This window comes from Pseudorca crassidens, chromosome 2 (genome assembly GCF_039906515.1).
Source record: "Pseudorca crassidens isolate mPseCra1 chromosome 2, mPseCra1.hap1, whole genome shotgun sequence".
NCBI classification, from domain to species: Eukaryota; Metazoa; Chordata; class Mammalia; order Artiodactyla; family Delphinidae; genus Pseudorca; species Pseudorca crassidens.
The window spans coordinates 115,147,919-115,170,913 of NC_090297.1; the positions used below are offsets into that span (position 1 = coordinate 115,147,919).

Genomic DNA, 22,995 nt, shown 5'->3' on the forward strand with positions numbered 1-22,995 from the left:
GGATCATCCACAGCAAGGTGAGAGAAGTGGGTGGTTTCAAAGGAAGCCGGAAAGAGAGGTAGGGCGCCCCCTGCTGGGCATTATAAAAAGGGCTATGTTTTATTCTCAGCGCAATGGAGAGAGACATTGGAAGTTTTAAGCCAAGGAGTGTTTACGCTGGGTCTGTTTATCTTCTGTGTAGGTCATATCTCTGTGTCAAATGCATGGGAGGGCAAGAGCAGAGGTGGGGAAAAGAATTAAGAGGCTTCCACAGTAATGGAGGCAAAAGATATCAGAAGATCCACTATAATGGTGGCAGTAAAGATGGGGAGAATCAGGTGGATTCGAGATATATTTTGGAAAGGAACCAATAGAACTGGGTAATAGATTAGCTGTGAGGAATGACTCTGAAGTTTCTATCTGAGTAGCTAGTGGTGATGCTTATTGAGATGAGAAAACATGGGGAGGAGGGGAGGGACAGTGGAAGGGTAGTTTGTTCCCACCAAGGAGAAGGATGAAGGATTTTATTTGGGTACGTTAAGTCTGAGATATTTGTGAATTACCCCAGTGGAGGAGGACAGCCAACGGTTGTATATTCCAGGTCGAAGTCTACCAGAGAGGTCGGGTCAGGTCAGGATTTCGTGTTGCTCTCCACTATTTAAAGCCGTGGGACTAGGGAGACAGTGTAACCAGTGAAGAGAAGTGATGGGAAGGGGAAGGGAGGGGACCCCAGGACTGAACTCTGAGGACCCCTATGTTCAGTGTCAGGTTGAAGAGAAGGACCCAGCAAACAGACTAAGAAGGAGAGGCCAGAGAGGTAGGAGGATGATCCAGGAGAGGGGGATGAGATGGATGCCAAGAAAGAAAAGTTGCTTCAAGAGGGAAGCAGCTCGACTGTTGGAAATGCTGCTGAGTAGCCAGATGACCAGAGGGCAAGGAACGGTCTTTGGGGCTGGCCACACAGGAGTCATTGTGACTGTGACAGAAGTAGGTCAGTGGTACAGTGGGGGCCGAAGCCAGATCATCGGAGACTGGGGAGTGGGTAGGGATTGCAGAAGAGGAGACGGGGAGTGTGGGCGACTCTTTTGACAAGCTTGGCAGTAAAGGGAGAAGACAACTGGGTGGAAGTTGAAGGAGACGCAGAAGACAGAGGGCAATGTTTGTTTTGTTTTGAGATGATATTTGCGCATGTCCATAGGCAGATGAAAAGAACCCAGTGGAGAGAGAAATTGGTGGTGGGAGGACCGCATGGAGTGAATGCAGGGAAGACAGGAACGAGAGTGAAATCCAAGCTGCACAGTGAATGCAGCTGAGCCAGGATCCTAACTCAGATCTGTCCGACTCCAAACACCATGCTCTTTCCCAGATACCTCATTGCCTCTTTTTAGTTTTTATTTGCTCACGGGCATCCAATTCCCAGGGTCCAGTGCACTGAATCCTTTACCACCACCTTCTCTAAGTACACAAGTCAACAGTCTTCACATTTCCATCTGGGCTCTGTGTCTACGCAGGGAACTGGAGGAGAAAATAAGCAAACTGAAGAAAATGTAATCTGACCTATCTTATGCATTCTGGTTAAATCCATGAAATAGATTATATTTGACAGTGGTAAACAGACAACCCCAAAAACCCAATTTATTGCTTTAATTATATATGCTTTTCTTCCTCAATCTCCAGGGAAGAAGGTGCCTCCTTCCATTTTCAGCCACTTCTATGGAGCCATTGCCTAATTCTAAGACTGCTTTTGGTGACCACAGGCTTCTAGGCTGCCCTATCTGAACCACAGCTGAAAAAAACTTTAACATGTTACTTAGGAAAATATATGCAAGGAGGAATGTAATGGGTGTGTATACAATCAAAAGGAAGGAAATACAGATGGGATGCAGCAGTGATTCAAAGAAACACAGATTAAATGGAAGCCCCCCCCACCAAAGAAATTGACGATCTCCCATTGCCAGGAAGGAAGGAATAGAAGTACTGAATTATTTGGATACTAGGCTAACTCAGAGACAGCCAAGCACCTTAGGTAGGGCAATCCCACCCTAAGACCCACTTATTTATGAATAAGAGAATGGAAGCGGGGGTGAGAGGACCTGAAGAAGGGCAGATCAGGTGACAATTCAGCAGCCCTCCAGCTGGGCTATTACTGGGCATAAGCAGGACCAGTAAGAGGGGAGCCTCTGCTGTATCTCAGTCTCCATCCCACACATGTCTGTTGAACCAGGCACTGAATGCACAGCAAAGAACAAGACAAACTTGCCCCATGCCCTCTGAGAGCTTGCAGTCCTGTGGAGGGAATGCACACAAGAGGCGATTACAATGCCGGATGGGCGTGCTAAATGCTGAGACAGATGTATGTGCCCCTCAGCCGGCCTGGGCCGGGGGATGGGGGGTGGTCAGGAAAAAGCGTCCATAGGAATGGTTATGTAAACTGAAATCTAAGACACGACTGGGATTCAGGCAGACTGGCAGTGGGGAAATGATAAACAACAGAAATACAAAGCATGCACACATGCACGATACCAGTTATCCAAAAGAGTCATAGCATGGGAAAGTTTGGGGCAAATCAGAGTCGTGACACCCAGTAGGGTGTCTTGCACAGCGGGGTGGTGAGTGGCGCTGCCAGCTAACACAGGAAACACCAGAAGAGGACCAGGTTCGAAGGCAGGGGCTGGGTTCAGTCTCGACAGTTGAGCTTATGAAGCCTCTGAGACCTTACCAGAGCTCTCTGATAAGCAGTTTCATATCTTTTTAAAAAAAATTTTATTGGAGTATAGTTGACCTACAATGTTGTGTTAGTTTCAGGCATACAGCAAAGTGAATCAATTATACTTATACATATATCCCCTCTTTTTAGCTTTAGGTTCGTGCCCCGGTCCGGGAAGATCCCACATACTGCGGAGTGGCTGGGCCCGTGAGCCATGGCCGCTGAGCCTGCGCGTACTGAGCCTGTGCTCCGCAACGGGAGAGGCCACAACAGTGAGAGGCCCGTGTACCGCAAAAAAAAAAAAAAAAACCCACAAAGACCATACTGAGTGTATGCCTGTCTCCTCCTAAGCTCCCAGGGGCACAGATGGACTGGGCATTGAGCAAGAGCTAAAAAATAAAAAATAAAGCTTGATGGATAAGTGGGTAGGTGGACAGAGAATGACCTTTCGCTATTAATAAAGATGATCTCACTAGGCAATTGTCCATGTAACCACAGGGGATCGCTGCAGACCTGACACAAACTTTCCCATTGGCCCTTCCAAGTTCTCTCCAGGTCTCTAGGAGGGAGAGGAGAAGAGGTTGATCAGATGCCTCATAGTACAGCCAGGCCCAGAGCTTCATTCCCAGTCTGGCTCCATCTTCACTGGACTCCTGGTCTTTACAGCTCCTGTCCTAAATTCTAGGCTTTTGATAAATCTCCTCAGTTCTCTCTTTCGAACCTAATTCAGAGAAATAATGTCAAGTCTTTCCCTAGGCCTCCAGTCCCAGCTAGGGATGTGGCTCCAATCCCAGCAGGCTTCACGGCCGAGTACTTTACACAATTTACTTCACCTCTTTGGGCCTTTCCAGTACAAACTAAGGTTGAGAGGAAGGCTCTGGTAGCTCAAGGCTTCCGCACTCTTTTCCTTACAACAGTAGCTAATCGTCAAGCACTTCCCACTTGCCAGTCATTATGTTACGCTTGCGATATTCAAGGCATCCACTAGCCGCGTGTAGCTATTTAAATTTATTTTTACTTTTTAATTTAATTTTTATTTTATATTGGAGTATAGTTGATTTACTAACTATTTAAATTAAGTAAAATTAAAAAAATTTCAGTCTCACTAGGCAACCACAAGTAGCTACGTGTGGCTAGTAACTACTGAACTGGACAGCCCAGAGAACATCACCACCATCGCAGAAAGTTCTAGACAGCATTGTCTAAGTGTTTCTCAAGGTTTTATCTCCTTTAAACTTCCTAACACCCCTATGACGCAGGAGTAATTGTTTGTCCACTTTAGAACTAAGGATTCTGCGGTACAGAGAGGTTAAAAACTTCACCAAGCTCTCAGCCTATTAGTACCCAGAGCAAGGATTGAAGCTCAGGTGGGTGGTTCTGGGGCCCACCATGCTGTCTCCACACCCAGAGCTGCCCCTAACCCCTGCTATCTACCCTGCCCTTCCTTCTTACCTCCTAGGGGTGGGGCTGAATCTTCCCATTCCCCAGAAGCCATTGTCCCTTACCACTGCTCTCCTGCCAGCTCACCCTGAGGAATGAGGGGCCCTGGGCTTCAAGCCCCTTCTGGCTGAGAACCCCCCCTCTGTTACCCTCCCCACCCCCTTTTAGCCCCTTATTTCCCTTAAAGTATTAGTATTATGGGTTTTAATCCCGCCAGCCCATCCCCGCCTTGATTCAAGGTGAGCCTGGGTCTGGGAAGAATCCTAACCTGGGAGCAACCCTACTTCCCTCGGGTGACCTTCGTCCCCAAGAAATGATGTGCAGCCATTTCAGCTCAGAGAACCAACTTCACTAACACCTCTGAAGGTACAACCAAATCTTACTCTGCAGGGGTACAGCGAGAAGTGGGGGAGGCTTCATGCACTCAAGCTGCCGGAACCCAGTGAAAGCGGAAGCAGCCAGGGGCCGAGGCTTCAAGGGTTCTGCCTGCAAAGCACCTCGAGTGCTTGCAAGCTAGACTGTTGTGGTTGCCCCATCTCCTACCTTAGCTGTAGCCCACGTTACCCTCTAGACCTGCAGCTGAACAAAGTTAAAGACAACTAGAGTCAGGAGATCTGTTGGAAAGAGAACAAGAGAGGAAAATGTATAAGTGTTAACATTGAGCTGAGCCAACAAGATATTCGATTCCTACTTTACTTCCTCACTCCTTTTACCTCATTCCCAATCAACGGAGTCTCAAAAGAATTGCCTGGCAGTGCCAGATTGGTTTCCCATTTCCACTGAATCAGAGAATCTCGGGCAAGAAAACTTAGAAAATTCACCCTGTCTGTTCCTGCTTTCAGCAGTAAGCACAGCAAATTCCAGACTACAGTATATGAAACTTCTCACCCAAAGACTTCCAGGAACAACCTTACTGTCAGAAAGTGCTTCCTGGTATGTTACCCACCTCTCCATGCTTCACCTTAAACTCACATGTTCAGTCCTCAGAGGATGTGCGGGTTGGGGAGATGGCCTCCTTCTCTGTTGAGAGACCAGCAGTTTCCAGTTTTTAATCTGATGCTGCTATGAACATTCTTGCACCTGTCTTTTGGTGCCCACACGTGTGCATATACGTAGGAGTGAAAACGCTCAGTCATCAGGCATCTATATGTTCAGTTTTAGTAGATTCTGCCACACAGTTCTCCAAAGTGTTTGTACCAATTTGTGTTCCCTGTGGAAGTGTACGCAAGTTCTAGTTGCTTCACATCCTCACTAGCACTTGGTTGTCTATAGTTTTGGCCATTCTTATGGGGGTTGTGGTGGTATCTCACTGCAGTTTAAGTTTGCGTTTCCACAGTGATTTATGAAGTCAAGTTCCTTATCCTGTGTTTATTGGGCGCTTGGATATCTGCTTTTGTAAAGTACCTATCCAAAATATTGCCCATTTTTCTAGTGGGTGGTCTGTCTTTTTCTAACTGACTTGTAGAAATTCTTATATTCTGGGTACGAGTCCTTTGTCAGCCATATGTATTGAAAATACCTTGCCACCCTGTGGCTTGCCTGTTCACTCTCCTAATGGTGTCTTTTAATGAATGATTCTTCTCAAAATAATAACCTGACAGTCTTAAAGCCTCAGATTCAGAACCTCCAGCCCCATTCTACCCCAACCTCATCAATCCCTGATTCTCTCCTGATCTCACAGTCCTGTGAACTCTTTTCATGATTCCACCTCTCTACCTCATTGCAGTGTCCAGACACATTTCTCCTTGAAGAAGAGGGTACCTTGGAGAACTAGAGGTCACTCGGGGTGGGGAGTGGATGATCTTAGTGTTTCTAGAGCTGTGCTACCTTCCAGACTAAGTGATGCTGAGGTCAAGCAAATCCTGGCAGTGTCTGGGTCTTTCCACAGCCCTGTCCCACCCTAGTTCCTAGCATAAGCTTTTTCAAACCACAGAGAGAGCATCCAAAAGTGCTTGCTTGTCGCTTACCTGACTCCTTTATGCTTTACGGTCAAGAAAATTCATTGGTTGTAACACTCCTTCTACCAAAGAAGAAATACCAATTTGAGCTTTTAAAGTTTCTTCCCACTTCCCGTATTTAGATTATCAAGCACTAACACCACCCATGTCAGAGGGGGTCACCCACCCACCCCTGTGCCTGTGGCCTAGATGCTGTCCCTCCCAGTCTCACCCCTGCCTTCAGTCTGCCCCGGGTTCCCTCCTCCACGCCAGGCCAGGCCCCATGCTGCTCTGGACAGTTGCGCTGCTCTTCGGTAAGTCACCAAGCGCCAGCATCCTCTTCTGGGCACCAAAGACTGTGAGTCGTTCCTAAGACGCGAAGTTCCTTATTTCACCTTTCCTAGTTCAAGTGGGTTTATGGCTGGAGCTTGAGACAAGTGCGTGCACATGGGCGTGCCTGAGAGTGATGGGGATGAGAGTGATGGGCATGGAGACGTAGGGGAGTCCTGGTGTTTCCTATCCCATTTTCCTGGCTCCTGGAAGGGCAACCCTTCGATGTATCAGAGCTAATTTAGGGAGGCAGAAAATCACATGCTGAGACCCAATGACACTTTTACCCTGTGAAACCGGGTTAAAATATCCATCAGTGCTATTTTGAAAGGAAAACGATATTATAGAAGGGAAGGAGGCTGCCAGAATGTAAGAGAAGAGATCGGGGAAATGGGAAAAAAGCAATTCCGTGCATTTCTGTCAGCAACAGGAGCAAAACATGGGGTTTTATAAGGAGATACGTTTTTATGAAGCCTCAGCTTTTTTTTTTTTTTTTTGCGGTACGCGAGCCTCTCACTGTTGTGGCCTCTCGTGTTGTGGAGCACAGGCTCCGGACGCGCAGGCTCAGCGGCCATGGCACTCCGCGGCATGTGAGATCTTCCCGGACCGGGGCACGAACCCGTGTCCCCTGCATCGGCAGGCAGACTCTCAACCACTGCGCCACCAGGGAAGCCCCGAAGCCTTAGCTTTTTCTTAGAACCAGTCACCAATGACTGGGTTTCACACCTGGTCAAGAGGTTTATGCTCTAAGTGTCCAAAGCCCCCTTCAAACTGACCATTCTTCTTCTGCCTACACCCTCTCTCTATTGTGGAGGGTGGCGGGGGTGTTCTGATTTGGGACCGATACGAAGGTTCAATTCCATTCTTCTGAATCTATACCACTCTCCTTGCTCTGAGCACCCCCGGGCCAGTCGCCCCTGCCAGTGACTGCAGGGACTGGTCTCCAGGCAGAGGATTGTTGTGGGGTGAGTTCCTCGGCTCCCCCAGGCTCGGCCCAGGCTCGGCTCAGGCTCGGCTCAGGCTCCCCTAGGCTCGGCTCAGGCTCGGCTCAGGCTCGGCTCAGGCTCAGCTCAGGCTCGGCTCAGGCTCGGCCCAGGCTCGGCTCAGGTTCCTCCAGGCTCGGCTCAGGCTCGGCTCAGGCTCATCTCACGCTCGGCTCAGGCTCCCCCAGGCTCACCTCAGGCTCGGCCCAGGCTCAGCTCAGGCTCGGCTCAGGCTCGGCTCAGGCTCGGCTCAGGCTCGGCCCAGGCTCGGCTCAGGCTCGGCCCAGGCTCGGCTCAGGCTCATCTACTGTCCCCCTGCTACACTTAAAAGGAACAAGTCTGGGCACATAGTGCTTTACGGTTTCTGAGTTGACTCACTTTTTGTTTTAAACTTGGTCCCAGAAGTTTGTTTGTTTTCATTGAACCAGAAAAGCAAAACCATTCCTAAATGCACTTGCTTCCTAGACAGAGTTTGTGGGCGTTTATCCCCTGGGAAGAAACCACCTGTTTCACTCAGGGCTCTTCCTTCCCCGACATCACCGTGTTGCCCTGTGTGTTCTATGAATGGCCGTTTGGACAAGTGAGAAGGTCAGTGCTCACGTTAGTGCAGGGACAGGATGGCCTCGTGCCCGGATACACCCCAGAGGAGAGGTTGCCAAGGGCAAATCACTTCCTTGTGAAAGGAACAGCCCTTGGACTTGACTAGATAAAGTCTAAGAGTTTCCCAGCGTGTACCCCAGGATCTGGATGGGAGAGAGCAAAGGAAGAGGGAGGGAGAGTCAGTGACTGGCTGACTAGTGGACAGAGTATGGGGAACCCAGGCAGGACTGAGTCACACCTGAGGCTCAGGACCCCAGAAAGCCAGCCTAAGATTCAGACCCCACGGCTAAGTGTGTAGGAACGGAGTTACCGTGAAGGTAAAGCTGCTATTTCCTCTCAGATGTGGACAGAGAGACAGAGAAAACAAAACACTGAATACCTGCTTTGTAGTACATACATTACCTCATCTAACCTTCAGGACGTTATAGGGCAGGGTTTTTTTTTTTATCTCTATTAAACAGTTGAGGAAACTGAGGTTCAAAAATGTTTAAGAAACTTGCCTAGAATTACGCTGCTAACAAGAGCACAATTACCCTGGTAACAATGCAAACCCAAGTTCATATGATGTCAAACCCCGTGCTTTCTCCATTCTACCTCACTACCTCTAGTCTGGGTATAGTTGGATTCTAATCAGGTAAAACTAGAAGATAAAATTCATGTAAAGTGCCTGGCAGGACATGGTCACACAATAAATGGTGCCTATTATTAGTATTGGCTATCAGGGATTCAAGAGGCTAGAAGCCCTGACATTGAACATGCTGGTACATGGCTGTACGTTAAAGATGTATTTCAAGTTTAGGAGATGAACCTTGATCTTCCTCTGAGCTGGGCATTAGCCAGTTTCACTCTCAATACTGGAACCCACCCCCCATGTGCAAACACAGCATCTGTGACGCACGACCCTCCCAGCTGCATGGCAGCCACACCTGACAAAGGAGCAAGTTCCGATGTGGTAGAACTCGACCGTGACATAGTTCCTCATGTTGAACTGAAATCTGCCTCTCCGATCTAACTTCCGTGAATTGGTTCCACTTCTGCCCTATGAAGTAACAAGTCTCTCCCTTCTTTTAAGCTTAGCCCATCAGGTATTTGAAGGCCGCTGTGTATCCCTGTGTACTCTCTCCCGTCTTTCTCGGATAAATGTCTCCCAATTCCTGTAATAGGAAATGCTTTCCAGACTCTGGTCATTGTCCTAGTCTGCTTGATCTTGAGGGCTTTGTCAGTGGGCCAGGAGCTGGGCTTTCTCATCCCTCCCACAGTGGCCTGAGTGCCGAGCTCAGTGGGGCTGCTTCCTGCATCATTCGGGACTCTGTTGTGCGACTTAGCATGACGATAGCTCTCAGCTATCTCATCACGCTGTCACATCTTCAGCCTGCAGCTCACTGAGGCCCTCGGGTCTTCTTTATAGGAACTGCTGTAGGGAGATGTCGCCCACTCTGTCCCCAGTTGGCGGCTGTCTTGATTATACACTGTGATCCTGCAGTCACAACCCCAAGGTCTTGCAGTGCCCTGGACAGCAAGTCATCAGGATCTGGGGACACGAGCTCATTTGAAGTGCCTATGCTCCCTGGATGCCTTCTCTCTTGTTATAGGCGTCAGTCCCCTCAACCCTGTCTGTTCATCGCTTTGTAGCTGCAAAATCGTTTTCCAGGGGAGAAGAGAAAGGAAGGGGAGGCATCACTACCCAGTAAGGTCTTACTTAGTCACTCTGAGGTCAGGCCTTCTTTCTGCTTTCAGTCAATGTAGTAACCACCTTCCCAGGCAGAGGGTTGATACAATGTATGTAACTACTCTGTAAGGGAAAAATGACTATTATCTTTTCTGTTATGCAGACAGAACCAGGAACTGGAGGCTCTTGAACATTAAACAACTTGTCCAAGGTCACATAGAAAGAGACGGATTCATGAGTCTAGTCCAGGTCGTCTGGTTCCAAAGCCTGCATGCTCTCCACTACACCAAGCTCATAGAAGATGTGTTTAGACATGCAGGGATGGAGGGATGGTAAGAAAGAGATTCTGCACACACTGAGAACCTGCAGATGAGCTAACCTGAGTAGGTAGAGAATGTGTCCCAGGTCACGTGGACAGCAAGGATGACAGCCTGTGAATGAACATGCCAAACATCTGCTGAGGGGGTCTTCACCCACCCCCTCCAAGGCCATTCTTGCATTTCTCAGGGATCTGCACAGCACCCAACAATGAAGGGCACAGGTAAATGCCTGGGGACAGGCTGGACTGACTGCACTCAGCCCCACACCATTCATCCTTTCACCCCTTGCCCCAAAGCCCAGAATACGCTCCACTGCTTTATATGCAACTGTGCCCCTCAATATAGGGTCCTCCATCCCTTGGACTGATCACACCTGCCTCACTTCATCTGTCATCATTTTGTGGTTTGACTTCTCTTTCCTGGACACCTGTTCTCCTCAAACATTGGTTCCTCTAGAAGCATTAGTGCAATGCATACAAGGTGAGACACGGTGTGTGATGCGCTGGCCCGCTGATGCTTCTCTTATCCGTCCGAGCTGCCCGTCCACGTCCCACGACCTTTTAATGATTACTCCTCCAGGGAAATCTCACCCCTTTCCTCTGATCACTCCCATACTCTATTCCCCAGAGCTCTGTGGACAGATGGACCACAGGAATCAGGTCCTGCCTTTGCTGTCTGAGTTCTTCTGGAGGTGTAAATTGGACCCTCGGCACATTAGTGTAAGAATCTAGTCCTATGTTTTCTATTTTTCTTCCCTGCCCCGCATGAGTGGGCACAAAGGAAAGCATTCATGCATCTATTCAATATATGCTTATTAAACACAGACCACGATCCAGGCACAGGCACTAGGCATAGGTAACACGGCAGTGAACAAGACAGGCAGAGTACGTGCTCTCATGGGGCTTACATTCTAGACAGAGGGAGACAGGTGATAACAAGTAGGCAATTTAATGATAAGATCATTTCAAACGGTGATAAGTGTTCTGATGATAATACAATAGGGTATTGTGATAGTGATGGAAGAGAATTCTTTTGACTGGGGGCCCCCAGCAAGACCTGTTTAAGGAGGTGGCATTTGAACTGAGATAGGATAAAGGATTCTAGGCAGCAGGTCCACCGTAAAAGTTGAGTGGCTGAGTGGCTGGGTGGCTGGATGTCTGGGTGACTGGGTGGTTAAGTGGTTAGATAGTTGAGTGGCTGGGTGTTGAGTGGCTGAGTGACTGAGCGGTTGGGCAGCTTAGATAGTGAGGTGCTTAGGGGGCTGGGTGGTTGACTGGTTGAATGGATGTTAGCACCCATTTATAAGGTGACAGTCCTCCTTGTCAGAAAGCTTTTTCTGCTACTTAATCGAATTCTATCACTTTGTTCTCTTGCAGTTCCCTGTGTAGGGAAAACTGGTGAGTCTTGTCTATGTCTCTTTCATTTCCAAGTGTGTCTCTGGGCCAAAACTTAATGGACGGGGAAAAGTCAGGGCCATTGGGTCCCCCAGAAACATCTTCAGAGCAGCACCTGCCTAGGCTTCTTCCTCAGGAGTCTTCACTAATGCCCAGGAAGAGGAAAAACCCAGCACTCTACTCTCTCAGGCCGAGGATAGTTATAGGGTGATTCAAGTCCCAGAAGAATGGCTCTCGGCCACTGTCCGGCTCCCTTACAAGTAGCAATGGCTTCAATCTCCTCCTCTCAGTGTGGCTCTGGAGCTCCTGTAACCTCCGTTCATCAAGGCTCTGGACTCCCTTCCATCCCTCTAATGTTCAAAGAAGCAGGCATCTTTCTCTGGGGATCTTCCTTCTTTCTCTCTTGGCTACCTTTGCCCTCCCGCCCATCCTGTCCCACTGAACTCCATGGAGCCTCTGTCAAGTAGGTGGAAACTCTGGCCTAGAAACCTCTTGACCTCCAAGGACATGTTCTGTGTACGCCAGGGAGGGAAATCTAAACCAGTAGTTAGTGCTGCTAGAAAGAGCAGCCAGGGAAGCAAGACCCATTATTCAGCTGGGCTGTGAGCATCATTCCCTAGTCTAGGGGGAGGGGAATGGGGTCTAGGGATCCAGGTGGATCCAGACAAAGGCAGGATGTTCTGGGACTCTCCTCAGGGCTCCCTGTCTGATTACTCATCACTACTGCCAGGCTTCTGAGGCTGTCTGGGATCAAAGGAGTATGTCCTGGGGCCAGGCCAGCCTGGGATTGCCCTGCAGGTGATGCTGGGTCCCCAGGAGCTCTTTTCTTGTCCATGTCAGGACATAAAATGCATTTTAGAAATGAGGACAGAAATGACAGCTCCTGCACCATGACTGTGGTGGAAATGAACCTCACTGCTGGGAGTGCCGATGGAGGCTGGGCCTGGGGAAACCTGATGAGGGAAGCAGGAGGGAGCGAGCCCAGGCCGTGGCACGTCCAACACCCACCCCTCCAGCTCCTCTCTGGTGGACAGGGGTGCAGCTCCCATCAGAGGTGGACGCTGAAGAAAGAGCTGCACTGGAGCCACCAGAGGAAAAGAAACCCATCTAGGGGAGTGAGAATCTAATAAGGAGGAATGAAGCAGAACAATAGATGGAAGGAATCCAACTTGACTCAGGCTTGTCAAGGTGGCGGAGGAAAATGCAGTATAAAAGGAGACAAGGAGGGGGACTTCCCTGGAGGTCCAGCGGTTAAGGCTCCGCGCTTCCACCGCAGGGGGCATGGGTTAGATCTCTGGTCACAGCCAAAAAAAAAAAAAGAGAGACAAGGAGGGTAGGAGGGAAAGAGGCCAGAGAGAAGGCACAGGGAGAGGAGGGGAGGGGAGGGGGGAATAGAGGAGAAGGGCAGAGGAAGGAGGGGTGCAGGAAAGCAGAAGCCCGGGCCGTGGGCTGGCGTGAAGGCCTGGGAGACAGTGGCAGCTGTGAAGGAGCTGACCAGGAGCCTCCATCCCAGGGAGGGCTGCGGGAGGCATTAGGCTGCGGGAGGCATTAGGCTGCGGGAGGCATTAGGCTGGGGGACTGAGGGACCTGCAGCTCCAGGGTGACCCTGCTTCTGTGTCTCACAGCCTGGCTCAGCCTCCAAGTGCAGCCAGACCCCGTGTTTGAAGGGGATATCCTGACTCTGCGCTGCTGGGGAAGGAGGAACGCAGCGCTGTCCCAGGTGAAATTCTACAGGGACGGAAAATTCCTCCATCTCTCTAAGGACAGCCAGACTCTGTCCACGGGAACAGCAACAGTGAACAGCAGTGGCCGGTACAGCTGCACTGGACAGGTGACATACATGCAATATGTGGGCAGACGAACCTCAAGGACTGTCACAGTTCAAGTCCAAGGTGAGTCACAACTTGGGGGACTGGGGGGAGCGGGAAGGGTGCTGCTCAGGGGTCTGGTCTTACAGGTCAGCAGCGCTCTGGGCAACGCCCCTCTCTCTGGCTTCCCCTGATGCTGGGTCAATCTGCAGGGCCCTGAGGTGTCCAGGATGCTGTCCACATGCCCTGCCCCCCCCCATGGGGCATGTCTGGAGCCAGGGAAGGGGGGGAAGATGCCCTGTGGGGAAAGGGAAGAACCAGCCCTGATGCTGCCCCCCTTGAGACCCTGAGCCAGACCCTTCTCCTCTGGGCACTAGGTGACCTTTAAGGCCCTTCTGTCTCTGGCCTTCTGGGACCCCAGAGGGGCTCAGGGCTGTGGGAGTCGGTTCAGAGCTGGTGTGTGGGATGAGAGGCCAGGTGCTGGGAGACAGTGACAGCACTTCCCACAGGCACAGGGCAGGGCCCGGGATGTGCCGAAGCTCAGACCTCACCTCAGACTCCAGGGGCCTCGATGTCCAGGGCTCCCCTCCTGAGCTGCGGGCTGCCTCTTCCCAGAGCTCTTCCTGCCTCCTGTGCTGAGAGCCCACCCCTCTCGTGAGCTCCGTGGGGGGAGCCCGGAGCCCACTCCCCCGTGAGGGGAGCCAGAGGTCAGCCTGGCAGCTCCTCTTCTCCTTGCACAAGGAGGGCCACACCCTGCAGGACAGGGGCCTCCACCCAGAACTCTGCATCCCAGCAGCCGAGGAGGGAGACTCTGGGCTTTACTGGTGCGAGGCGGCCCTTGAGGGTGGCTGGGTCCAGAAACAGAGTCCCCAGCTGGAGGTCAGGGTGAGGGGAGGACGGGGAGATCCTCCCCAGGGGCCTGGGCAGTGGGGCCCCCTGGGAATGTGGGGAGGGGTTCCTAAGGGAGGAGCCCGGGGGGTCCCGCTGACCTTTCCAACTGTGTGCTGCCCCGGTTCCTGTGTCCCGTCCTCTGCTCACCTTGAGACCCACCAGCCGAGTTGTGGAGCTCCTCCCCTCCGATCCTCATTCTACCTCAATGGGGACACCCTGCGGAACCACGTGGCTCCCCATGGTGGAGCCATCTCCTTCCTCTTCCCGGTGATGTCAGAGCAGGATGCTGGGGACTACACCTGCGAGGCTGAGAACAGCGTCTCCAAAGAGACAAGCAAGCCTGAGACACTCTCCGTGGATGGTAAGTCTTGTCCCCCAACTGGGCTGTGAGCCCCAGCAAGCTGGCCAGGGTCAGATCTCACTCCTCTGTGTTCCTCCCGCCATGCTGGGTACAGAGCAGGCACTGCATGACTGACTAAGCATGGACCCCGCTTGGAGCACCTGTCCACTGAACCTGGCAGGGAAACAATGAAGTCCACAGAGAGCGAGGGGCACCGTGGAGGGAGGGCCACATGGTCTTCCATGGAATTGCCCATCCATGTGGACATCCTTTGATCCACCCCTCATTCCCACTGGCAAGGCTCCGTCAGGCCAGGGGGTTCCCACTAATGCCAACCACTCTGCCTCTCCTGTGCCAGTCTGGGGTGCGTTTGTTAATTTCATCCTCAATGCTCATGGTCACCCCTACTCACCCCCCAGGTCCTCGGGTCTTCTCTGTCCCCACTAGCAACAACTGGCTGGTTCCCTGGTTGCCTGCAAGCCTGCTTGGCATGATGGTCGTTGCTGCTGCATTTCTAGGGTATTTCAGACCCCAGAGAAAAACCGGTCAGTAACTCTTTCTGGCTTTCTTGATTGCCCAATCCCTATGCCAGGTACAGCCCAGCCATTGGAAAGCCAGAGGCTGACAGGACCAACTGCTTACTTCTGGGTATTGGGAGGAGGAGGGACTTTTCTTCACACGTCATACAAAGGGGCCCCAGGAGGGACACTTACAGCTTCCAGAGCTCACACACACAGACACCGTGTCTCACACACCCAATCACCCAGAGAGCGCACAGACACACTCCTGCCCACTGGGGCATGAATAAAGGCACAAACAGGATTTCTTACAAGCCAAACGAGGTGTAGATCAACGTCCTTCACATTTGGGAGACAGTCTGTGACTGTGAATATACTGAACAAATCCAAGGCCTCCAGTTCTCTTGTTAAAGTCAGCAGAGCTCCGGTCTGCTTAGCGGAGGAGAAAGAAGACGTGAGAACTCCAGTGCACGTGCATGCTCACGTGTACACACTTCTGTGCCGTGGTGTGCCCTGGGTGAGAGTCCATGGCTGTCAACTCATCAGGAAGGAAGTGTGGTGGAGAGCACTGGGGAATAGCCCGGTCCCAGCACTGCTATTTGCTAATTCAGTAACCTTGGGCCAGCTTCTTTCAGGTTTCACTAAATGTCTCCCTCTTGGGATGTTGTAAGGTCTGAGGTAGTGAGGCGACATCTGTCTCATACCTGATGTATTAGCCTGGCACTGAGTGGGTGCTCAGTACATTCTCATTCTGTTCTGAACGCATCACCCCGGCAGGTTCCCAAACTGCCTTTGCTCCTGTTATCCATTCTGTAATTCCTCTGATCAGAGTCATAAAAAGTTTAGCTAAGGGCTTCCCTGGTGGCGCAGTGGTTGAGAGTCCGCCTGCCGATGCAGGGGACACGGGTTCGTGCCCCGGTCCGGGAAGACCCCGCATGCCGCAGAGCAGCTGGGCCCGTGAGCCATGGCCGCTGAGCCTGCGCGTCCGGAGCCTGTGCTCCGCAACGGGAGAGGCCACAGCAGCGAAAGGCCAAAAGTTTAGCTAAAATTCAGATGAGAGAAATTCTATAGGGAGAGAATTCTATAGAGAGAAATAAGTGAAAATAATCAGATAAATGGCATTTCTAGGTCACCTATTGGTTTTGAAATCCCTGACTCTCCTCTTCTTCCTGTCACGGTCATGATAATTAAGCACGAATGTTGGCTTTCAAAGCAATCACCTTTGGTGGCTACAAGTTTATTCTACCCCTTGTTTGCCTGGGACTATGTTGAAGGGAATGGCTCCCAGCGCCAAAGCTATCTGGTGCCGGTTTATTCCTAGGGCTTCAAATCCACCTGCTTCTTCCTCCCTGGGGGCAATATTTTTATTTTCCACTTGCCAAGGGCAAAAGTAATTGTTCTCATAGACCTCCGGCTAGATTTGCTTTTTCAAGTTGGCATCTCCCTCAGTTAAGGAATTTGGGATGAGTTCTGAGAGCTAAGCCAGACTGTTCTTTGAGGAAGACCACCCAGTCCTGCAATCCAAGTAGTCTTCCCTGACCATCAGCCAGGATACCTGAAAGCATCTCTCCCCAGCCCTAGACCCACTACCTCACCAGGCACCCCAGTTAGGGCTTGAGCCAGGCTCCGACTTCCTCTCCCCTTTTTAATTTAGCAGCCTTTGTCCATCTAACTTCTCATCTCTCCTTTCCTTTAGTCTTGAGTCTAGATTTCTTGAAGGCAGGCCAGAGTTGCTTTAAGGTATACCTGTGCAGTGGGAGAAAGATGGAGCCAGGCCCAGAGTTAGATGAGGAAGCAGCTGGAGTAGGGGACCATGAACTGAAGGTCTGTGAATTCTACCGTCTCTGCACCTGTCATAAAACCAGCCTGGTCTCAATAGCATGGGTGTTTCTGCCCACTCACCTCTGGGTCAGAGAGTTAAAGGCAAAGCAACACAGTACAGCCATCTCCCTCCCAGGCCCAAACAAGATGGTGGAGGAACAGTCACTGGTGAAAGATCTTCAAGAGGAAGATGCCTTTCACAGGGAACAAAGGAGCGTCCCTCTTCATGTGGCGATTTTGCCTCCCCACCCATTCCCACTCCCCTACCCCGCCCCTACTGCCAGTCTGGGAGCACCTGGGCTCCATTTTGTTAAGGAACCTGTCTCTCATGAAAATAAGACTCCTGGTGGTGGGCCTATCATCTCAGAAGCTCAGGGGCACACAACCTTCCTTAGAATGTCACTCAGAAAACCACCTTCAGGCCCAATTCCATAGCCACACAAGAAACACAGTCCAACAGCTTTTTTCTTCATGCCCAGCTTTAGAAGACCCTTAACCATTTCCAGACAGCATATCCATTCCTCAGCAAACACAAATGTGCCACCACTGAAGATATTCCACAGACTGTATCTCTGAAGGCAAGGTTCAAGACATTTTGACCAATTATGGAATTACTAGGACAAGGATGTGGTCATACAGGAGGTCTACTTCGAAGTAGCAGTTACCTAAGTGTGCAAGTGCTGGTTGTTTGCTTAAAAGTGTTCATCTCATTTCCCACTGTCACACCTCCCATAAAACACAGCTCCATCAAAGTCACAGAGCTCTTCGCGAATGGAGACTCAGAAACACAGCCTTGACAAACGAGCATCAGAGGCCTCTCTGAGTCTCCACAAACGCCCTCTTGGTTTCACAGGAGGAGCCATGTCCCAAGGTGCTACCTGGCAACTCTGATGCGTTCTTGCTGTTAGAGCTAATGAATATTTCTTGGACACCAGGCGTGAGCCAGGTGACCCAACATCCACCTGTGACCCAATTCCTATCCCAAGAGCTAATTTTTAAAGTCCTGGAAACGCCTGCTTTCACAGAGGCAGCATGCTCGTGGAGAAGAAGTGTACACACTGGATTAAGGTTCTGTCTCCACCACTTTCTGCGTGACCTCGAAGAAGTCAGCTCTCCCGACCTCAGTCGCCTCATCTAAAACATGGAAATCACATGTCAACCTTTGCAAGGTGGTTGTGAAGAACATCGGACACCAAAGATTTAGGTAGGGGGGCTTTTGTGACATCCAGCTCTGTGCTTGTCCCTGGGTAAGGAGGTTTGCTATTAAGTAGACGCTGTATTTGAATTCCCTGGCCCTGTTTCTGGCACATGGTATGTTGTCAAAGTTATTAGCTTTTCCTCCTTCTGAAAAGCAGCCTGACTGGTGGGTCTGAGCCCTTTCGATGCAAGGATGTGACCCATCCTTTCTGACCCTGCTTCCTCCCAGTTTGTGATTCCCATGGAGCCATCCTCCCCTCTGGGGTATTTTTCAAAGGAAACATCCTATAAAAGTTAACCGTGTCCAGGGCTTCCCTGGTGGCGCAGTGGTTGAGGGTCCGCCTGTCAATGCAGGGGACACGGCTTCGTGCCCCGGTCTGGGAAGATCCCACATGCCGCGGAGCGGCTGGAGCCATGGTCGCTGAGCCTGCGCGTCCGGAGCCTGTGCTCCGCAACGGGAGAGGCCACAACAGTGAGAGGCCCGCATACAGCAAAAAAAAAAAAAAAAAAAGTTAACCGTGTCCAGACCTGTGAATTAACCCTCATTAACAAACCAGCCTCAGACCTCCAGCAACCTCTGCTGGCATTCTTTTTTTTTTTTAGTTTAATTTTTTATACAATTTTTAAAGGTGATTTTATACAATTTTTAAAGGTAACTGACATTCTTTCTCTCAGCCTCTCTGTCCCTGCTGCCCACTCTGCTCTCTGAGGGCGTTCAGTGAATTGTGCCTTTGCATCTCCTAGGGCCCCTTCCACCCCGGAATCTGCCCCCAGCCACAGGTGGAGAGGAACACCTACTGTATGTCAATGGTAAGGACTTGCAGTAGCACCAGTGTCTGTCCATAAAGGCAGAGAAAGGCCTCTTAAGGGGAGTCATGAGAAAGAAGGCCTCATGAGCCCGAGTCTCAGGAATCAGAGTCATCTGGGGAAGGCAACAGATGGCTTCTGGGGAGAGCTTAAGGGGCCAGTGCATGGAGCTGGTGGTGGGAGAGGGAAGCAGGAAGGGATCCCAGCCCCCAAGAGGGAGGTGTAGACCAAGGGTTAGCAAATTTGACCATGGGTCAAGTCTGGTCCACCACGTATTTTTGTGAAGAGCGTTGTGTATGTGTCATGTGTGGCTGCTATCACACGACAGAGCCAGGTATTTGCAAAACCTAAAATAGTCACTACCTTTTTTACAGAAAAAGATTGCCAACCTCTAGTTTAAACAATGTCAGGGCTGGGGAAGCTGCTAGAATCTGCTGCAGGGGTCAGGCACCTCCTACCAAGATGGATATCCCACATTAATAACTGCTTCCCACTGCCAGTTATCTATCACCATAACAGCCCCTAATTAGCTTCCCTCCGTAAGTGTTTCTAGGTCTTGAGGTGGGAGAGCAGGTGGGTCCTATTCAAGCTGCAGCTGCGCTCCTTCTTTCAGTTCATTGCCAGAATGAGAACGATGAAGGGGTTATCTGCTCTGTGGTACGTACGATCCCAAAGGAGAGTGAAAGGTGAGTGATCTCGGGTCAAACTTGACATCTTTGCTAATGTAAAGGGGAAGTTTGGGGCCTAGGGTGAGGTATCACTACCACCATCATCACCATGACAACTGTCATCACCCTGGCCACCATCATCCCCCTGACCACCAACATCACCCTGACCACCAACATCACCATGACCACCAACAACACCCTGACCACGGCCACCTTCACCACCACCACCATCATTTCTTCCTTCACTACCACCATCACCACAAACAGCACTATGTCCACCATAATCACCATCATCTACATCATCTCCACCACACCTCCACTGTTACCATCCCAACTAGGGAGGAATTTTTTTTTTTTTTTTTTGCCCTTTTCTGAGCATTGTGGAGCAACAAAGGAAAAACAGAAAAAGAATGATACAGTTTGTCTTTGACCCTGAGTGTAAGTCTAAACAGGGCAGCCTCAGCTCTAAGAGGAAGCCATAAAGACCATGAACCCCGGCCACAGATACCAGAGTCAAGATGGCAGGCACGGGGAAGGCTAGTCCACTCTCTAACAGACAAACAGGCAACGTGGAATCATAAGAGGAATGTGGGAGTCAGTCAGAATTGAGTTCTGTGGAATGTGGAGTCAGTCAGAATTGAGTTCAAAACTTAATTCTATGTACTCACTGTGTGCCTGTGGGCAAGTTATTTAAGCTCTCCGAGCCTAATCTATAAAGTATAGATAATGCCTACTTTGTAAGATTATTATGAATGGCTAGGAAGAGAACCTGGGTTCTAGAATCCATAAAGATGGTCTGGTATGCAATAGGTGTTCAAAAATAGGGAGCTTGTTTTATGTCTCACCTGTGCTGAGATTTCAATTCCTGGTCTGTCAAATGGATCTGAGTCAGTCTAGGGACTCTGCTCCCACCCATAAAGGGCACTAGGGAAAGTGGACAGCCAGGAAGTTTCTTGGACTCAGGACACTTCTCCCAGGACCTGACCGGTTGCTGGCCAGAGCATTGCCAAGCAGATGGGAAAGCCCACGTGGGTCCAGTTCCTTCCTGAGAAGAGTCACAATGAGGACTTAAACATAAGAAAGGAAAAATGAAGCCAACCTCAGACTCTATGGTTTTCATTAGCAAAATAAGGAAAATAAGAAAATGTGATCCTTTTAATCCTAGCAGGCAACAAGGGTGAAGGCATGATGCGGGGCAGGGGTGGGGTCTGGGACAGTCTGCTTGCAGCTGTCTGCAGCTGCTCTGAGCAGGCTTTCCCTGTTGGGTGGGTGCAGGGATCTGAAACCCAGAGTAAGGAGAGCCGTTACGTTCCAAGATGCATAGAAGAGGGGAGACTGGATCTTTCATCAGTGGGAGAATGCTTCACGTTCACAAAGATTCAATATTTGCCTACGGTTCCACTTCTTATGGAAGTGACTGTGGAGAGTTATTCACCTCGCTGAGCCTCAGTTTTCTCTTCCCACTGTGAGAAGGCATCAATACCCCCTACTTGGCAAGACTGATGTGAGACTGGATATACAGAATTATAGTTCTGTTAGCAGTATACTAGATAGATCAGCTATATAATTTTCACAGCTAAATGGTTGCCTGGTGCAGAGTGGCTGTCTAAAGGAGGAGTTATTCTAGAAGTATCTTGGGCATCTTCTTATCTCTTGCTTCACACCGTAATCCTGCAAGGCAGTCACTGTCAACACCACCACCCTTTCCTGGTTGAAGCAGCTGAGACTCAGAGGCCAAGTGACTGGCCTCCGGTCACACAGCTGGGGTCTCCTGATTCCCAGGCCCACCTGCTTTCAGCTTGAGGGTGAGAAGCCCTGAGAAGTAAAAGAGGGAGCAGCCCCCGACCCTGGCCGGCCCATGCTCTCTGGAGGAAGGTGCCACGAGGAGGCGGGAAGGGGACACCCCATGAACCCAGTGCCCTAACCTTACTGCTGCTCTTCCCCACAGCCAGGCCTGCCCAGTCAGCCCGGCGGGAAACAGTGAGATGGGACCCCTGCTCTTTGCTCATTCTCTGTGTGACGTCTGCTTCCTCACCCTGACCTGACTCTCCCACAGGACATTTCTGTCATCTACGCTGAGGTGAGATGCCCTCAGCTCAGTGAGGTTCCAACCAAGGGGCTGAACAGAAGAAGCAGGACCCAGCAAGATCCCGTTGGTGACTGCGAGGGGGTCCTCTGCTAGTGATGGCATCTCCTTCCCCCAAGACACACAGCCATCCGCAGCCCCCAGCGCTCCCCAGGAGACCAGGGGACCCCAGCCTCTTCTGTGGTCCTCCAGTTCCCCAGCCCAGCAGCCAGAAGCCCCGTTTGTGGAGCACATCAGAAAACTCTGTTACCCCTTACGCGTTTAAAAAGATACATGGTTGTAGAATCTATTTGTTAATAAAGGTGTATCGATTTGTTTCATATTATTCATCAGTAGTGATCATTTGGGCTGCCTGATAATTTGGTCTGGTTTATTCAAGGAGAATGGACTCCCTGTGGACCTGACTGTTGATGAGGGAGATGAGAGGGCGAGGAAAGCGTAGAGTTGCCGGGGCAGGGGGTGGGAAGGGAGGGGAGTCCCAGTCCAGTCCACAGCCAGAGTGCTCAGTGAAGGATTTATATGTTTGCTCCTGTGAGGCCCTGGCCCCAGCTTGCAGGCCTCTGCACTGGAATCATGGGGAGTGAGGTCCGAGTTAGCAACTCTGGTACCCTCCTCCCTTAGCAAGAAGTCTGCTTGTTCAGAGCACTCTTGGCCCCTCAGAGCTGCAAACATCTTGCACTTCCCCTTGAGCTTATTAGAAATGCAGATGCCCAGATCTGCTGAATCAGAATCTGCATTTCAATAAGATCTCCAGGCGATTTGCAAGTACATGAAAGTTTTTTTTTTTAATCATCTTTATTGGAGTATAATTGCTTTACAATGTTGTTAGTTTCTGCTGTATAACAAAGTGAATCAGCTATATGTATACATATATCCCCATATCCCCTCCCTCTTGCATCTCCCTCCCCCCCTCCCTATCCCACCCCTCTAGGTGGTCACAAACCATGAGCTGATCTCCCTGTGCTATGCGGCTGCTTCTCACTAGCTATCTATTACATGAAAGTTCTAAAAGCCTGGTCTACCTCCAAAATACAAACGTCATGGAAGTTAATCAGTCCACTTGCCTTCGGGAGCTTAATTACCTGTGGTTCTGCTCTGGGTAAAGACAGTGGATAAGGCAACCCATGCTAGCCTTTTTTCTCACTTGTCTTCTACTCCGTTTTCTCCCTTCCCTCCTCCCAACCCAACCCTTCGTCTTCCTCATCCTCCTGTCTCTGTCATCACCAGTCAAAATCCACAGTCAGAATATACCAGGGTCCCCTCCCCTTTGCCTCCTTGGTTCTGCCAGGATGACTGAGAGGCACACACCATCTAGAAGCACAGGGTCTTCACTGGTCAATCAGGAAGCACCCCCGACCCTAAGCCCCCACCACGCCCTCTGTAAATGAGTCGCCCCCTTCTAAAAAGTGAAAACATCTCCAGTCGTCCCCACAGGCCACCTGCTTCCTGAGCTTTCATACCTCCCTCCTCCCTGCCCTACACCCAAGAACTCAACGCCTG

At 50.6% G+C, this 22,995-nt stretch overlaps 1 protein-coding gene across 1 annotated transcript; it reads left to right on the top strand.

Annotated features, from left to right (window-relative positions):
* The first annotated feature begins 6,346 nt into the window (after nt 1-6,346).
* On the top strand, nt 6,347-21,815 carry FCRL6 (Fc receptor like 6). The gene is made up of 11 exons (XM_067710665.1): nt 6,347-6,377; nt 11,342-11,362; nt 12,985-13,316; nt 13,810-14,093; nt 14,138-14,185; nt 14,226-14,419; nt 14,818-14,943; nt 18,679-18,744; nt 19,496-19,730; nt 21,358-21,370; nt 21,466-21,815. The coding sequence occupies exons 1-11, from the start codon at nt 6,347-6,349 to the stop codon at nt 21,589-21,591; spliced, it is 1,476 nt and encodes a 491-aa protein (XP_067566766.1). The 3' UTR covers nt 21,592-21,815.
* The last annotated feature ends 1,180 nt before the right edge of the window (nt 21,816-22,995 follow it).

Coding starts and splice junctions, on each gene's coding strand:
- FCRL6 (XM_067710665.1), top strand. CDS start 6,347: ATGCTGCTCTGGACAGTTGCGCTGCTCTTCG. Junction 14,186..14,225: donor TGTGTGCTGCCCCGGTTCCT/GTGTCCCGTCCT, acceptor CCACCAGCCGAG/TTGTGGAGCTCCTCCCCTCC. Junction 18,745..19,495: donor ACACCTACTGTATGTCAATG/GTAAGGACTTGC, acceptor GCCTAGGGTGAG/GTATCACTACCACCATCATC.